Source organism: Tamandua tetradactyla, chromosome 1 (assembly GCF_023851605.1).
Source record: "Tamandua tetradactyla isolate mTamTet1 chromosome 1, mTamTet1.pri, whole genome shotgun sequence".
Classification (NCBI taxonomy): Eukaryota; Metazoa; Chordata; class Mammalia; order Pilosa; family Myrmecophagidae; genus Tamandua; species Tamandua tetradactyla.
In genome coordinates this window covers 94,590,977-94,609,059 of record NC_135327.1, presented here as the reverse complement: position 1 = coordinate 94,609,059, position 18,083 = coordinate 94,590,977, and the positions used below count along the sequence as shown (strand labels likewise).

General features: G+C 39.3%; 1 protein-coding gene across 5 annotated transcripts in view; it reads left to right on the top strand.

The window, feature by feature from the left end:
• CREB5 (cAMP responsive element binding protein 5) overlaps positions 1 to 18,083 on the top strand; it is a 404,221-nt gene that overhangs the window by 12,792 nt on the left and 373,346 nt on the right. For 3 of the 5 annotated variants that reach the window (XM_077120917.1, XM_077120912.1, XM_077120923.1), the window contains exon 1: positions 7,670 to 8,045. The exons of 1 other annotated variant lie outside the window; for it this stretch is intronic. In XM_077120917.1, the coding sequence (XP_076977032.1) occupies positions 7,899 to 8,045 (147 nt within the window). In that variant the 5' untranslated portion in view covers positions 7,670 to 7,898. Of the gene's footprint in view, positions 1 to 6,860; positions 7,211 to 7,669; positions 8,046 to 18,083 lie in introns of those variants that run through there. One more of the 5 variants, XM_077120941.1, reaches the window with a different exon arrangement.

The window sequence follows — 18,083 nt, the reverse complement described above, 5'->3', positions numbered from 1 at the left end:
GTATGAATAATTTCATATGGTGCAACCTATATATATTTGTGACTACATTACAAACATTAAGCTAAAAATGTAACTTAAGTTAATGAACTTATGCTAATTTGTATAACTGGAAATGATCATTAACATTAATTGGGTTGTTGTTTATTTTTCTCTATGAGTATAGCTACCTGTTTCCTTAAGAACTCATGCCTAGGCAACAACTCAATTAAAGTACCTCACATTCTTAGGGTTTCCAAAGTAATTTCATATGAATTACTTCATTAGGGTAGTATAACAATACTGTGAATATGCAGGAGAGTTATTATCATTCCTGGTTGATGGATGAAGAAACCAAGATTCATAAGAATGGTGTGATATGGGCTGAAGTACCATACTTAGAGTTCAGATACCTTTCCCTCCCTTCCTCCTCCTTCTCATCTCCTCTTTATGCTCTGTTTCTGTAGTTATGATAGCCACACATAATTATGGAATCAAGTGTACTCTTTTTTACTCAGAAGTAGCAGTGACCATAAGTAAACAAAGAAGCTCCCCTTCCAACCAAAATACCAGGAGCCCTGCTTGAGCCTAAGTTCATCTGTGTGCTAGACTGTTGGGGGGCTCCTACTGGAATATGTTAGCATGAAATACTAAGAACTCCTTTCCTTCCTTCCATCCTCCCGCTCTCCCTTCCTCCCTTTTTCCTTCATTTATTCATCATATATTTTTACTGAGCACTTACTATGTGCCACTACTAGGGGATACTTGATCAAAACAGACACAGTCCCTCTCCTCACAGAACTTACAGGAAAGAGTGGCACCAAAATAAATCACTGCAATAAACTGTTATGGGATGAGAGTGAAGGAGTGCAAATCTGGAGGCAGAAAACCCAGTTAGGGAGCTTTTGTCGTTGTCCATGTAAGAAGAGATGGTGACTTGGATTACGATGCCTCTTCAAAAGCCATTGAAGAGGCAAGATCAATATGGAAGATGAAGGAAAGGGTGAGGAGCTACTCATTCTAAGGGAAGAGTAAGCCAGGGTAAGCTTGACCCAGTAATGAAGTCGGGGTTGTCCTTTGTGATGATAGTGGAGGTGAGGGAATCTGACCCAGTGCTCCTATGAGCTTGTATATGAGTTCTCAGAAGAGAACAGAAAATAACTATGAATAAAAATTCAAAATGCAATTTTCCCTCAAAACTGTGATGGCAGTAATTGGGTTGTAAGACAGTAGAGTTTTAATAACTTCTTTGTTAAAGAGTAGCCCCGACAGGTAGTGAGGAATCCCTCCCTCAGGCAGCACCAAACCCTTGCAGCTCTGGCTGGGGGTAGGGCCGAGTTTTTGGGGGATGGTCATGGTGCTGTCAAGGGATGCCCAGTGGGATGAGTCAGTCTGCGTCCAGCGGGCAGCACCCAAAGCAAGTAATAGTGGGGTCCCATGGAATCGGCAGATGGGGTGTGATTTGGATTATAACCAGACAGTACTTAGAACATGTTAAAAATAAACCTCTACTGAACCCCCCCAAAAAAACTTAGAACAAATATTCAGGGATGGGAATCCATATATTGGCAGGTGTGGGAAAAAGTTAGCAAAACACAGGTTCAGCCTCAAGGTTTCACTTTAAAATAAATGCATATGCTTGCACTGATTAATTGATTTGCTACTGTGGGCATTGATCTTGGTTTGGTCTTGAAATTGTCTCCAGGATTTGTGAAAAAGCAACTGCAAAAAGACAACACCATTAGCCTTAGAACAAAGGATTAAGTAGATATCTAGTTTATCACCCTGCCAAGCTCAACACTCATTGTTTAGATGTACTAATATTTAAGCACAGGGATAAAAACCACCTCTTATAAATGTGCACTCACACCAAGGAAACATAGATGCTTCAATGCAGGAAAAAGTTTTCTTTCTAGTTGGTAGATTGTTTATGCCTATATGCCACCTTTGTTTTGTACATTGAAAATTAAGGAATAGTAGCAGTCTATCTAGGAGGAAATATCCAGGGTAAAGTTGGAAATTAGAAATAATAGATGAGGAGAGAGGTGTGGACTAGAGACACAGAAGCTGTGTGATTTTTAGAAGTTGTCCCTTCCTATTACTGAGCTCTGTCGTGCTCCATCGACCTCTCACCACTGCTCATCTTGATGGATTCATCTCAAGTTCAAAATATCCTATATGGCTCAAATTTCAATTGAATTTAGCACCCTGTATTTTCCTCCAAGATATGCATTTTTATGCAGCATATTAAGCAGCAAGATTGAAAACACATAATAAAAACACAAATACAATTAAAAAATGAACAAAGATTCTGAGTAGGTAGTTTTCCAAAGAAGAAATACAAAAGGGTGTAAGCACATGAAAAAAAATGCTTAACATCACTAGCCATCAGGGAAGAGCAAATAAAAAACACAAGTTGGTATCACTTCACAACCACTAGCATGATTATAATCAAGAAGACAGATAAGAACCAGTGTTGGCAAAGATGTGGAGAAATTGGAGCCTTTAAACACAATTGGTGGGGATGTGAAATGGTGCAACTGCTTTGGGAAACAGTTTGGCAGTTCCTTAAACGTTAAACATAGAGTTACTATATTACCCAGCAATTCCACTCTTAGGTGTATGCCCAAGAGGAAAGAAAATGTGTTCATAAAAATAAAAGCTACATCAGTGGTCATAGCAGCACTATTCATAATAGTCCAAAACTGGAAAAATCCAAAAGTTTATCAACTAATGAATTGATCAAGAAAATGAGGTATATAAAAAAAAACAGAGCAAAAAGAAAAAAGAAAATAAAATAAAAATAAAAAAAGAAAATGTGGTATATCCACGCAATGAAATATTATTTGGCAATAAAAAGAAATAAAGTATAATACATGTTACAACATGGATTAACCTTGAAAACATTACACTTAGTGAAAGAAGCCAGATGCAAAAGACCACGTATTATATATGATTCCATTTATATGAAATGTCTATGCAAGGGAAATTTTTAGAGACAAAGATTAGTGGTTGCCAAGGGGGATGGGGGGGATTCAGGCATGATGACTAATGGATATGGGATTTCTTTTGGGGTAATGAAAATGTTCTAAAATTGATTGTGTGATGGTTGCACAGATCTGTGAAAATACTACTGAATACTTTAAATGAGTGAATTTTATGGTGTGTGTATTATATTTCAATAAAGCTGCTTAAAAATGCATATCTTGGAGGAAAATACAGGGTGCTAAATTCAATTGAAATTTGAGCCATATAGGATATTTTGAACTTGAGATGAATCCATCAAGATGAGCAGTGGTGAGAGGTCGATGGAGCACGACAGAGCTCAGTAATAGGAAGGGACAACTTCTAAAAATCACACATCTTCTGTGTCTCTAGTCCACACCTCTCTCCTCATCTATTATTTCTATTTCCAACTTTACCCTGGATATTTCCTCCTAGATAGACTGCTACTATTCCTTAATTTTCACATTGTTCAAAGGTGAACTAACCCTCAGACCAGTTCTCCAGATGTGCCCATTTCAGCTGGGATCGCCATCATCTTCTGGCCCCAGGCTTCCCCCTTCATGACAATCACTGGCTGCCTTTTCCCTTGGCAGCCATGTCATTACCAAGTGTACTAGACTCCATGTCACCTGGGATCTCGGATGTTTGTCTTTCCGCCCTGTCTCCTAAAGTAATTCCATCTCTGAAGTGAAGATTAAGGGGAAGAGAATTATTCAAGTCTTTATTGAGCTTACTCTTTTATTCTACCATATCAGTCCTTACAAATCTATTAAGAGACTGGAATCTCCCCCTTTCAAACATGTGTAAAATGAGGCGCAGAGGTTAAGTGGTTTGCCCAGTGTAATGAAAACGGTAAATGTGGGAGTTTGAGTTTGTCACCAGTTTTATCTAGTGTCTGCTCAGACTTTTTTTCATTTTGGGTACATTATGAATCTTTCCACTCTGTGGCTCTGAACATCTCATTACCCTGAGCAAGAGCCTTCTCTGGTGTCCCGTCTTAAGGCCCCTAGACTTACCCGAGCCAGTATTCCTGCATTTAAGCCAGGTTTGCAATGAATTCTTGTTTGTGTTGAGTGCCTCTCTGCCATGTTCAGACTCTCCTCTTGCCTGGAATGCCTCCTACTCTCCTCTAGCACACCCACCCAATCACACACACACACACACACACTCACACACACCCTGATGGCCTACACCCCCACACACACCTGCCTGTGGAAACATTACTCTCCAAAACCCATCACAAGCATCATCTCTTCATAAAGTTTCCTGATCTCTTAAACCAAAAACTGAAGGCAAAATTAATTGATTTCGCAGTGTTTTGTTAATATTTTTTCTTATGATTCCTTTCTTTGAATTTTACCTACTATTGTGGTTTTTTTGTGTGTTTGTCACAAATTCCCTCCCTTGGTTGTAAGTTCTGTAACAGCAAGAAACTTAATATTGCTCAGTTTTAATTTCCTCCATAGAAACTTTCATATAGTCCTTTATATATAGTGAACGGCTAATTAATCCTGAGTGAATTGGTTAAGAGGATACCCATGCATTGTACTTTGTCCTGACTTTCCTATTACCAGCATTAGAACCTGGTCAGGGTTCCTGGGAGGACCAGCCTAAGGAGATTTTTGGGTATTGATGAATGTTTCCTTCCCCCTGAGCATTGCCTCAATTTAAATTCTATCCTTTAAAGGCCATTGTAATGATATTTTAGAAATCCAAAAATGGAGGTCGAGGTGGCTGGGGATAAATCAGAGAGAATCTCATGGCTCTCACATATCAGTGATTTTTAGTTTTTACATTCTCTTCCATAACCTTGTCCAGAGGTTATCATAATTTTTAAGCAGTTTTAATCAGAGCATAGATATGTATGAAATTCTGCTTCTTTCACTCAAAACCATACCACAGACATTTTTCACATGACTGCTCAATCTTCAAAATTATGGTTTTTTATAATATTCCATTTAGTCGATATACCATCATTTTCTTAACCATTCCCTATTGCTTGTCATTTAAGTTCACTGTGGGGTTTTTTTTATGATCTAAAAAACACTTGACCAATCTTTTGGCAAGAAAAATATGTACCCTGAAAAACCTCTCCTTCTCCTGACGCTGGTTGAATAAAAAAGCCTTCCTTTAGGGATAGGCTTAGGCAAAATTGTGACAGCCTCAGATTTGTCTAGGCTGCCCTTGCGCGTCTTTCATTTCTTTTATCTCTGGCCCTCTTCCTTTTAGCACATTCCATTCCCCAGAAATGCCTGGACCGTGCACTCAGGGACCTGCTGTCTTTCTTCAGAGACTGAGTGTCTACTCCAAACCCTATTCCCTTCCCGCTCTTCTTATGGAACTTCTCTCTCATCTTACTTCTTCAGAGCTGAGATGTTAATATGATATTAGACATTCAAGGTATTTCTTCTCTGGGGTTTTATAATTTTATTATGAAAGGACTCTGGAGATGGTCATTTTGTAGCCCAATAGCACACATCATTAAAAGTGACTCTTTGCTCTCCTTAGCTGGAGAGGGAAAGCACCTTTCACAGATCCCTTATTTGTATGTGAGAGGCTTACCTGCTATATCCTGGAAGAAGGCTGATCTTGATTCCAGGTTTTGTGGTGGATTCAAAAACTATAGACCTTTTGTAAAGATTCTCAAGAGGCTCTAGAATAGCAAGCATTAGACACTGTCTCTGCAACTTTGAAATACCTGTTTGGTGCACAGAATTCTCTTCTATTCAGTGTTAGAGGTGGATTTGCAGGAAGACCCCGGTGCAGTAGAATGGAGGGGAAAAGGGTACTGGATGTATTTTTTTTTAATTATTATTATTTTGCATGGACAGGCACCGGGAATCGAACCAGGGTCTCAGGCATGGCAGGCAAGAATTCTGCCTGCTGAGCCACCATCACACTGCCCGATGTATTTTTGATTTATCATCTGAAGGAGCCTGGGAGTAGGGCTCAAATTCTGATTCTTAGTGCCATCACCTCGTGACTCTGAGTAAGTCACTTAACCTCTTTGGCATTCAATTTTGTCATCTGGTGACACCTGCCTGGCTGTTCCTAGAGCTTATGTAAAGTGCTCTATTTAAGTCTAAGCCCAAAACAACAACAGCAAAAAACAACATTTATAAAGCCTTTTGTATAATTTATAAAGTATTTTTTATGCTTCACTTTGAACCTTAAAGCAACCTGGTAGGGAAATCGTTTCTTATCATTATAATCATAGACTTTTCTACCTATTTTCTGATGAGGACACATCTTAAAGCATTTTTGACTTTCCCAAAGTCATAGAACTGGTAAGTTGTGGTAGTAGTAATAGTTGAGGTTGGATTGATAGTGGTTGTAAGTGGTGGTAGTGGTGGTGGTAGGATATAACCTGTAGAAGTGATGCTGGTTGGGGGCTTGGTTATTAGGAGAAGTGGTAGGTTTGGGCATGGAATTGGCCATAGTGGTAGTCATAGCAAGCAGCTTGCCAGGTATTGTGCTTAGCATTTTACATGCATCATCTAATTAAATCCCCTAATAACTTTACCCATCAGGTGTCATTATCCCTATTTTACAGATGAGGGAACTGAGTCTCAGAGAGGTCAAATAACTTGCTCAAGCGCTGTTGACCACTATCCTTTTCTCCCTTTAAGTCTTGGAAATGAGAAAGTCTGGGTTTTAAGAGATTGTGTTTTGTTTGGCTGGGACATTCTGGGCATGCAATGACTATTACTGTGCCCTCAGGAGCCAATAGCACTGTTTCCATCCTTTTCCAGCCTCTGGCTCCACCCTTTTGCCACCATATGAGCTCCGTTGGTTTTCCTTCACCCCATCATAAAATGCATCATTTTCTCCTCTGACCTCTTCCTTTCTTTCTGTTTCAGGGAAGAAAACTTCCCTTCCCTTTCCAAGCTGAGCTCTAACAATATTCCTGTTTTGCATCTAAATCGCTTTGCTTTTTTCCCCCATCAGGAAACACTATCTAGACATTCCCTTTATAAATAAGAAGGCTTTCCATTTCTAAATCAAAGCCCACTTTTATTTATTTATTTATTCATTCGACAGTTTTTGTGTGTCTTCTGTGTGCCAGATACTATGTCAGAGAAACAGAGTCAAATGATTACAAAAGAGGGTGAGAAATGCTATCACTCGTTAAGCAGAATGTTCTACTCTTTCAGGTTCTTACAATATGGCAGTGGACCTAACAGACAACGTCTCTACTCTTATGGGACTTAAATTTTAATTTGACAAGGTAATAAACAAATATGTAAATATGTAATGCATTATATAGTGGTATGGGCTAAAAAGGGAAATAAACAGAGTAAGTATTTAGAGTGTGCCCTTCCATATTTCAGATGGAGGAGGACACTTCAGATGGGGTAGTGAGGGATGACTTCTCTGATGAGGTGACTTTTGAGTAGAGACCTGCTGAAGTGAGGGACTAATTCCTACAGATGTCTGGAGAAAGAGTTTGCAAGTGTTTTAGTTTGCAAAAGCTGCCAGAATGCAATATACCAGAAATGGAATGGCTTTTTAAAAAGGGAATTTATTAAGTTATAAGCTTGCGGTTCTAAGGCTGTGAAAATGTCCAAACTAAGGCATCCAGGGAATGATAAACTTGATTTAAGAAAGGTGAAGGGGTCCAGAGCACCTCTGTCAGCTGGAAAGGCACATGGCGACATCTGCTAGCTTTCTTTTCTCATATCATAAGGCTTCCCCAGGGATGTTTTCTATCTGCATCCCCAAAGTTCTCTGGCTGTGTGGGCTCTGTAGGCTCTTTCTAAAATGGTTCCCCTTTAAAGGGCTCCAGAAAGTATCCTCACCTTGAATGGGTGGAGACACATCTCCATGGGAAACACCTAAGCAAAAGTTACCACCCTCAGTTGAGTGGGTCACATCTCCATGGAAACAATAAAAAAGATTCTACCCAGCAATACTGAATGAGGATTAAAGAACATGGCTTTTCTGGGGGTGTAGACCAGATTGCAGATTCTTGTGAAATGGCAATGGACCAAACAGACAACAGCTCTACTCTTATGGGAGGAAGTAATACACAAATATGTAAATATATAATGCATCATATAGTGGTAAGTGCTAAAAAGGAAGACAAACTTCCATATTTCAGATGGAGGAGGTACACTTCAAATGGGGTAGTGAGGGATGGCTTCTCTGATGAAGTAACTTTTGAGTAGAGACCTGCTGAAGTAAAGAACTAGTTCCTGCAGATATGTGGAGAAAGAGTTTTCTAGGAAAAGGAGTTGCTAGTACAGATGTCCTGGTAGGTTGAGGAATTTCAAGAAGGCAGATGTGGAAATAGTGGGAGATAGGGGCTTGTAGATTGTCCTGTGACCTTTCATAACCTCATTGATTTGGGAATCCATTGGAGGGTTTTGAATATAGAATACATTACATATTAAGATCACCCTTTATACTGTAAAGGTGGTGGGTGGAGACCAATTAGTAGTCAAGAGATAGTCATAACTTGGAATGGATAATTGTAGGAGAGGTCATGTGATACACTGGACTTTAGCTGTATTTCAAAGGTAAAGCTGGCAGGACTTGCTGACAGATTGGATGTCAGGGAAGATGCCAATGTTTTTGAACTGGGACACTGCAAGGATGGAGTGGTCATTAACTGAGATGGGAAGCTTGAGGGTGGGACAGCTTAGGTGGGAAAGACTAGGAGTTCAGTTTTGGGCCTCACACAGATGAGGACATGTCTAGTAGACAACTGGATGCTGAGTCTGGAGTTCCAGTGAGGGGTCTGGACTGCTGATATAAGACACAGTCAAGTGGGTGGGCCATGGTGGCTCAGCAGACAGAGTACTCGCCTGCCATGCTAGAGAGCCGGGTTCAATTCCCAGTGCCTGCCCATGTAAATAAATAAATAAATAAAAAGATACAGTCAAGAGCACAGCCTTTGACATCATGTAGGCTAGCATCATCTTGCAGCACAAGCTCTTTGCTCACTGGGCCCAAACCCACTGGAATTTCAAGTCCTTGCATGCACAAAGCCTGTCTCACTAGAATCTGAATTTATTTTGTTCATCATCATATTCCCAGCAGATAAGTCTCCACGTAGCTTCAATATTTGCTGAACAAATGAGTGACCATTATTAATTCATTACTTTGCGTAGGGCATGCTTCAGTTCCTCTATTTTATACATACATATATATATATATAAATATATATAATATAATCTTATTGTAACCATATAATTATAAGAGTAATTATATATGCAACAATTTTCTTTTAATGTTAAAGTGTAGAGTCCTTGATTACTTAATGATTCCACATTCCTTTTCTGAACAAACACATTTTTGTTAGTTAATATGTGGGGAGAGACTGGATATGGTTGAAGACTGAATGATCACTTGACTGAAACTCTGAAAAGGAAGGTTTAAATTTCCTGATCATAATTCCCACATACCTGTTTCCTGGTCAACAACTTTGTTGTTGTGACGCTAATGTGAGCAGTGATTTTTTAATAGAATGACCTTTGAGAATACCTATTACTTAGTACTCCCCGTGTTTATCAGGGCAGGGGAGGTGAGGTACAGCAGGGGAGGGAGGCGTTGTGTGGGACAAGCGGCTCTCAGCTGGTCGATGACCTCCTTTGGTGACTCTTCAGATGGTCTGTTGTCTCCAGCTTTCTCCCTGGAGATGATAGGAAATGGTATGTGAGGGAAGAGATTTGATTTACTGAGAAAGGGTTGCTAACTCACAAAAGTTTTTGTCTTTGACAGTGTAGAGCTCTATGAAATGCACAGGATTAAATTAGGAAATATCCTCTTTACACTCCTTAAAGCTAGAATGAGTCTTCAGAAGTAAGTACCCGTGTTGTTTAGCACACGCATTTGCATGTATATATGCACACATGCACAGACACTCACATACATGGATGTAGGGAGAGAGACTGATCGATTGATGCATGAATATATGTCAGTTGGAGAACTTCATGAAAAAGGCACCATCTTTATAGATAATATTGCTGTGGACAGCATCCACTCAACCTACGCATTGACAGTGCTATGCCCAGAGCTAGGCAGTGGGGGAGTAGCAATGAACAAGATAGAAAGGGCCTTGCCTTCATTCCTGGGGTCTAGGAATCCGTAGAGTCTCAGCCTGCTCATCTGTAGGATGAAAATAATAATAGCATTTACTTCATAGCCTTTGTATAAGAAGTAAATGACCACGAATGTGAAAAGTTAGATTTTAAAATGCTATAAAAACTATGAGTAGCTATTAAGATTAATGTACTATATATAGCTATTATTCACTTTGGGATTTATCCTGATTGATTATTTCTAGTTCTGAATATCCCCCATCGCTATACTACCTAAGATTTTCTCCTTATAATTTAGGCAGCTAAAATTTCCTTTTATTATACTCCAGAAAGAAAAGAAAATGCTAAGTATGTAGTATGGGATATAAGCATTTATCTATAAACAGTTACCTACTCTGCGTAACAAATGATCCCCAAACAACATACATTTATTATCTCAGAGTTTCTGTCCTGGAATCTGGGTGTGGCTTAGCTGGGTACCCTGGCTTGGCGTTTCTCACAGGGCTGCAATCACGGTGTTCACCAGGACCACAGCCATCTCAATCCTCAACTAGTTGAGGCTCGGCTTCCACATGCACTCACCTGGCTGTTGGCAATCTTCTGAAAGTCCATGACCAACCTTACTTATGTGGCTGTTGGCTGCAGACAGCAAGTCCTTGCTCCAGGAGCCTCTCCGTAGCGCAACCCACAATGTGGCAGTAGCTACCCTAAGGGTGAACAAGGGCTCTAAGAGGAAGAAAATGAGAGGAAGTCAGGGTCTTTTTTGTAACCTAATCTCAGAAGTGACATGTCAGCATATTTGCTCCACTCTGTTGGTTAGGAGGAAGTCACTCGGTCCAACCTGTACTCAAGAAGAGGCGATTTTAAAAATGCAGGAGGTGAATTTCATTAGGGACCACCTCAGAGACCGCATGCCACAGCAGTATTTGTAAACAATACTATGAGTGCATACTGTATCTATTTGAGGACTTCCTGGAAGATGGCGGCTTAGTAAGACGCGCGGATCTTAGTTTCTTCTCCAGGACACCTACTAGGGGAGTAGAAACGATACAGAAAGCGCCCAAAGCCACAACAGAGATAAAAAAGACAGCGTACCCCATCCTGGAACGGCTGGCTGGCTGAGAGAAGCAGCTCGGGTGAGATCGCCGAGGCGCGCGGGCCTTACCGGGCGGGGTGGCAAGCGGCCGGAGTTACTCCCTTCCCCCTTCCCGGGCCGGCTGGGAGAATTGGAGAGGCGGTCCCCTGAAACAAAGACGGCTGGCGCCCACACCACGCGCAGCCCCCGGACCAACTGAGAGAATTGGATCGGAAACCCCCAGGCCGCGGAGAACGGTGACGGGTGGGGGAGGCCCCTTCCAAACCCGTGACTCCCGGGGAACGTGCACTCTCTCGGGCGGGCCGCTGCCGCTGGCGCCCTCCCGCCACGCTTGTTGCCCAGGGCCGACTAGGAAATTCGGACAGGCTCTTTCCCTGGCTGCGGCGACCAGCAACCCTCCCTGCGTTTGGACCCCGGGCCGGCTCAAGCCGCTTCGGCTAGCGAACCCCCAGGACGGCGAGAGTTTTCCAAAGTTTAAGGTCCCACAGCACCTTTTACTGGTGGGACCCGCAGACAAACGTGTGCCACGAGCGCCACCTACTGGGCAGGATAAGAAAAACAGAACCCAGAGATTTCACAGAAAAATATTACAACCTTGCTGGGTCCAACACCAAGAGAAATCTGAATAAATGCCCAGACGCCAGCAGCAGAAGATAACTGTCCACGCTCAAAAGATTGAGAATATGGCTCAGTCAAAGGAACAAACCAATAGCTCAAATGAGACACAAGAGCTGAGACAACTAATGCTGAATATACGAACAGAAATGGAAAACCTCTTCAAAAATGAAATCGATAAATTGAGGGAGGACATGAAGAGGACGTGGGCTGAACATAAAGAAGAAATAGAAAAACTGAAAAAACAAATCGCAGAACTTATGGAAGTGAAGGATAAAGTAGCAAACATAGAAAAAATAATGGATAGCTACAATGATAGATTTAAAGAGACAGAAGATAGAATTAGTGATTTGGAGGATGGAACATCTGAATTCCAAAAAGAAACAGAAACTATAGGGAAAAGAATGGAAAAATTTGAACAGGGTATCAGGGAACTCAAGGACAATATGAACCGCACAAATATACGTGTTGTGGGTGTCCCAGAAGGAGAAGAGAAGGGAAAAGGAGGAGAAAAACTAATGGAAGAAATTATCACTGAAAATTTCCCAACTCTTATGAAAGACCTAAAATTACAGATCCAAGAAGTGCAGTGCACCCCAAAGAGATTAGACCCAAATAGGCGTTCTCCAAGACACTTACTAGTTAGAATGTCAGAGGTCAAAGAGAAAGAGAAGATCTTGAAAGCAGCAAGAGAAAAACAATCCATTACATACAAGGGAAACCCAATAAGATTTTGTGTAGATTTCTCAGCAGAAACCATGGAAGCTAGAAGACAGTGGGATGATATATTTAAAATACTAAAAGAGAAAAACTGCCAACCAAGACTCCTATATCCAGCAAAATTATCCTTCAAAAATGAGGGAGAAATTAAAACATTCTCAGACAAAAAGTCACTGAAAGAATTTGTGACCAAGAGACCAGCTCTGCAAGAAATACTAAAGGGAGCACTAGAGTCAGATACAAAAAGACAGAAGAGAGAGATATGGAAAAGAGTGTAGAAAGAAGGAAAATCAGATATGATATATATAATACAAAAGGCAAAATGTTAGAGGAAAATATTATCCAAACAGTAATAACACTAAATGTCAATGGACTGAATTCCCCAATCAAAAGACATAGATTGGCAGAATGGATTAAAAAACAGGATCCTTCTATATGCTGTCTACAGGAAACACTTCTTAGACCCAAAGATAAACATAGGTTGAAAGTGAAAGGTTGGGAAAAGATATTTCATGCAAATAACAACCAGAAAAGAGCAGGAGTGGCTATACTAATATCCAACAAATTAGACTTCAAATGTAAAACAGTTAAAAGAGACAAAGAAGGACACTATATACTAATAAAAGGAACAATTAAACAAGAAGACATAACAATCATAAATATTTATGCACCGAATCAGAATGCCCCAAAATACGTGAGGAATATACTGCAAACATTGAAAAGGGAAATAGACTCATATACCATAATAGTTGGAGACTTCAACTCACCACTCTCATCAAGGGACAGAACATCTAGACAGAGGATCAACAAAGAAATAGAGAATCTGAATATTACTATAAATGAACTAGACTTAATAGACATTTATAGGACATTACATCCCACAACAGCAGGATACACCTTTTTCTCAAGTGCTCATGGATCATTCTCAAAGATAGACCATATGCTGGGTCACAAAGCAAGTCTTAACAAATTTAAAAAGATTGAAATCTTACACAACACTTTCTCGGACCATAAAGGAATGATGTTGGAAATCAATAATAGGCAGAGTGCCAGAAAATTCACAAATACGTGGAGGCTCAACAACACACTCCTAAACAACGACTGGGTCAAAGAAGAAATTGCAAGGGAAATTAGCAAATACCTCGAGGCGAATGAAAATGAAAACACAACATATCAAAACTTATGGGACGCAGCAAAGGCAGTGCTAAGAGGGAAATTTATTGCTCTAAATGCCTATATCAGAAAAGAAGAAAAGGCAAAAATTCAGGAATTAACTATCCATTTGGAAGAACTGGAGAAAGAACAGCAAGCTAACCCCAAAGCAAGCAAAAGGAAAGAAATAACAAAGATTAGAGCACAAATAAATGAAATTGAAAACATGAAAACAATAGAGAATATCAATAAGGCCAGAAGTTGGTTCTATGAGAAAATCAATAAGATTGATGGGCCCTTAGCAAGATTGACAAAAAGAAGAAGAGAGAGGATGCAAATAAATAAGATCAGAAATGGAAGAGGAGACATAACTACTGACCTCACAGAAATAAAGGAGGTAATAACAGGATACTATGAACAACTTTACGCTAATAAATACAACAATTTAGAGGAAATGGACGGGTTCCTGGAAAGACATGAACAACCAACTTTGACTCAAGAAGACATAGATGACCTCAACAAACCAATCACAAGTAAAGAAATTGAATTAGTCATTCAAAAGCTTCCTAAAAAGAAAAGTCCAGGACCAGATGGCTTCACATGTGAATTCTACCAAACGTTCCAGAAAGAATTAGTACCAATTCTCTTCAAACTCTTCAAAAAAATCGAAGTGGAGGGAAAACTACCTAATTCATTCTATGAAGCCAACATCACCCTCATACCAAAACCAGGCAAAGATATTACAAAAAAAGAAAACTACAGACCAATCTCTCTAATGAATACAGATGCAAAAATCCTCAATAAAATTCTAGCAAATCGTATCCAACAGCACATTAAAAGAATTATACATCATGACCAAGTAGGATTCATCCCAGGTATGCAAGGATGGTTCAACATAAGAAAATCAATTAATGTAATACACCATATCAACAAATCAAAGCAGAAAAATCACATGATCATCTCAATTGATGCAGAGAAGGCATTCGACAAGATTCAACATCCTTTCCCGTTGAAAACACTTCAAAAGATAGGAATACAAGGGAACTTCCTTAAAATGATAGAGGGAATATATGAAAAACCCACAGCTAATATCATCCTCAATGGGGAAAAATTGAAAACTTTCCCCCTAAGATCAGGAACAAGACAAGGATGTCCACTATCACCACTATTATTCAACATTGTGTTGGAGGTTCTAGCCAGAGCAATTAGACAAGAAAAAGAAATACAAGGCATCAAAATTGGAAAGGAAGAAGTAAAACTATCACTGTTTGCAGACGATATGATACTATACGTCGAAAACCCGGAAAAATCCACAACAAAACTACTAGAGCTAATAAATGAGTACAGCAAAGTAGCAGGTTACAAGATCAACATTCAAAAATCTGTAGCATTTCTATACACTAGTAATGAACAAGCTGAGGGGGAAATCAAGAAACGAATCCCATTTACAATTGCAACTAAAAGAATAAAATACCTAGGAATAAATTTAACTAAAGAGACAAAAAACCTATATAAAGAAAACTACAAAAAACTGCTAAAAGAAATCACAGAAGACCTAAATAGATGGAAGGGCATACCGTGTTCATGGATTGGAAGACTAAATATAATTAAGATGTCAATCCTACCTAAATTGATTTACAGATTCAATGCAATACCAATCAAAATCCCAACAACTTATTTTTCAGAAATAGAAAAACCAATAAGCAAATTTATCTGGAAGGGCAGGGTGCCCCGAATTGCTAAAAACATCTTGAGGAAAAAAAACGAAGCTGGAGGTCTCGCGCTGCCTGACTTTAAGGCATATTATGAAGCCACAGTGGTCAAAACAGCATGGTATTGGCATAAAGATAGATATATCGACCAATGGAATCGAATGGAGTGCTCAGATATAGACCCTCTCATCTATGGACATTTGATCTTTGATAAGGCAGTCAAGCCAACTCACCTGGGACAGAGCAGTCTCTTCAATAAATGGTGCCTAGAGAACTGGATATCCATATGCAAAAGAATGAAAGAAGACCCATCTCTCACACCCTATACAAAAGTTAACTCAAAATGGATCAAAGATCTAAACATTAGGTCTAAGACCATAAAACAGTTAGAGGAAAATGTTGGGAGATATCTTATGGATCTTACAACTGGAGGCGGTTTTATGGACCTTAAACCTAAAGCAAGAGCACTGAAGAAGGAAATAAATAAATGGGAACTCCTCAAAATTAAACACTTTTGTGCATCAAAGAACTTCATCAAGAAAGTAGAAAGACAGCCTTCACAATGGGAGACAATATTTGGAAATGATATATCAGATAAAGGTCTAGTATCCAGAATTTATAAAGAGATTGTTCATCTCAACAACAAAAAGACAGCCAACCCAATTACAAAATGGGAAAAAGACTTGAACAGACACCTCTCAGAAGAGGAAATACGGATGGCCAAGAGGCACATGAAGAGATGCTCAATGTCCCTGGCCATTAGAGAAATGCAAATCAAAACCACAATGAGATATCATCTCACACCCACCAGAATGGCCATTATCAACAAAACAGAAAATGACAAGTGCTGGAGAGGATGCGGAGAAAGAGGCACACTTATCCACTGTTGGTGGGAATGTCAAAGGGTGCAACCACTGTGGAAGGCAGTTTGGCGGTTCCTCAAAAAGCTGAATATAGAACTGCCATACGACCCAGCAATACCATTGCTAGGTATCTACTCAAAGGACTTAAGGGCAAAGACACAAACGGACATTTGCACACCAATGTTTATAGCAGCATTATTTACAATTGCAAAGAGATGGAAACAGCCAAAATCTCCATCAACAGAAGAGTGGCTAAACAAACTGTGGTATATACATATGATGGAATATTATGCAGCTTTAAGACAAGATAAACTTATGAACCATGTAATAACATGGATGGACCTAGAGAATATTATGCTGAGTGAATCCAGCCAAAAACTAAAGGACAAATACTGTATGGTCCCACTGATGTGAACGGACATTCGAGAATAAACTTGAAATATGTCATTGGTAACAGAGTTCAGCAGGAGTTAGAAACAGGGTAAGACAATGGGTAATTGAAGCTGAAGGGATACAGACTGTGCAACAGGACTAGATACAAAAACTCAAAAATGGACAGCACAATAATACCTAATTGTAAAGTAATCATGTTAAAACACTGAATGAAGCTGCATCTGAGCTATAGGTTTTTGTTTTGTTTTGTGTTGTTTTGTTTTGATTTTACTATTATTACTTTTATTTTTTTCTCTATATTAACATTCTATATCTTTTTCGGTTATGTTGCTAGTTCTTCTAAACCAATGCAAATGTACTAAGAAATGATGATCATGCAGCTATGTGATGATGTTAAGAATTAATGATTGCATGTGTAGAATGGTATGATCTCTAAATGTTGGGTTAATTTCTTTTTTTCCGTTAATTAAAAAAAAGAGAGAAGGGATAATTGGAGATGAAGGGATACAGACTGTACAACGGGACTGGATATAAAAACTCAGAAATGGACAGCACAATACTACCCAATTGTAATACAATTATGTTAAAACACTGAATGAAGCTGCATGTGAGGTATAGGTTTTTTGTTTTTGTTTTTTTTGTTTTTTTCTTTCTATTATTGTTTTAATTCTTATTCTGTTGTCTTTTTATTTCTTTTTCTAAATCGATGCAAATGTACTAAGAAATGATGAATATGCAACTATGTGATGTTATTAAGAATTACTGATTGTACATGTAGATTGGAATGATTTCTAATTGTTTTGTTAATTCTTTTTTTAATTAATAATAAAAAAAAATACTATTTGAAATGAAATAAGGGAAGTAAATACCACCATTCTCATAAGACACCATAGTTAGGCCAAGGAAGTTGGTGTCAGAGCCTTCTAGATTTTGAATTTCAACCAGTAAAGAATCCTGATTCATTCCTTTGCTTCTGGCACTGGCTCATGCTTGGACATTTGCTACCTCTTTTGCAGGAAACTGTTTGAAAAGTACCTTTCAAATATTGAAGATGAATAAATGTCAGTCTTTCCTAAGTGAGAGTAGCAAAATTGAAAATAAGTTGATTTTAATTTACCAGTTCACAGAATTGGTATCTTTATCCATTCACTTGATATCTTACTTTTGACCCACAGTTGAAAACTTAATTGGATCAAATAATTTGAAGACTAAAGGGAAGAACATTCAGGCAGGGGGTAGACATAGTGCTTGGCAATGAGCTTTGCTGTGGTTTAGAAAGCAAAAAAAGGCCAGTGTGGCTAAGCATAGTGGGCAAGGAGGTGAATGCTGTGAGCTGATTGGAGACCTGGGCAAATGTCCCATCCCATGAGGATTGCTGAGCCAAGTTAGGGGTTTAGATTTCATTCTAAATGCAATGGGGAGCCATTGCATGGTTTGGGATGGCTGCAAAGAGCTATGAGTTTTGTTGGTGATTCTGATTGCATTAGCTGTTTCTTGGAACTGATTT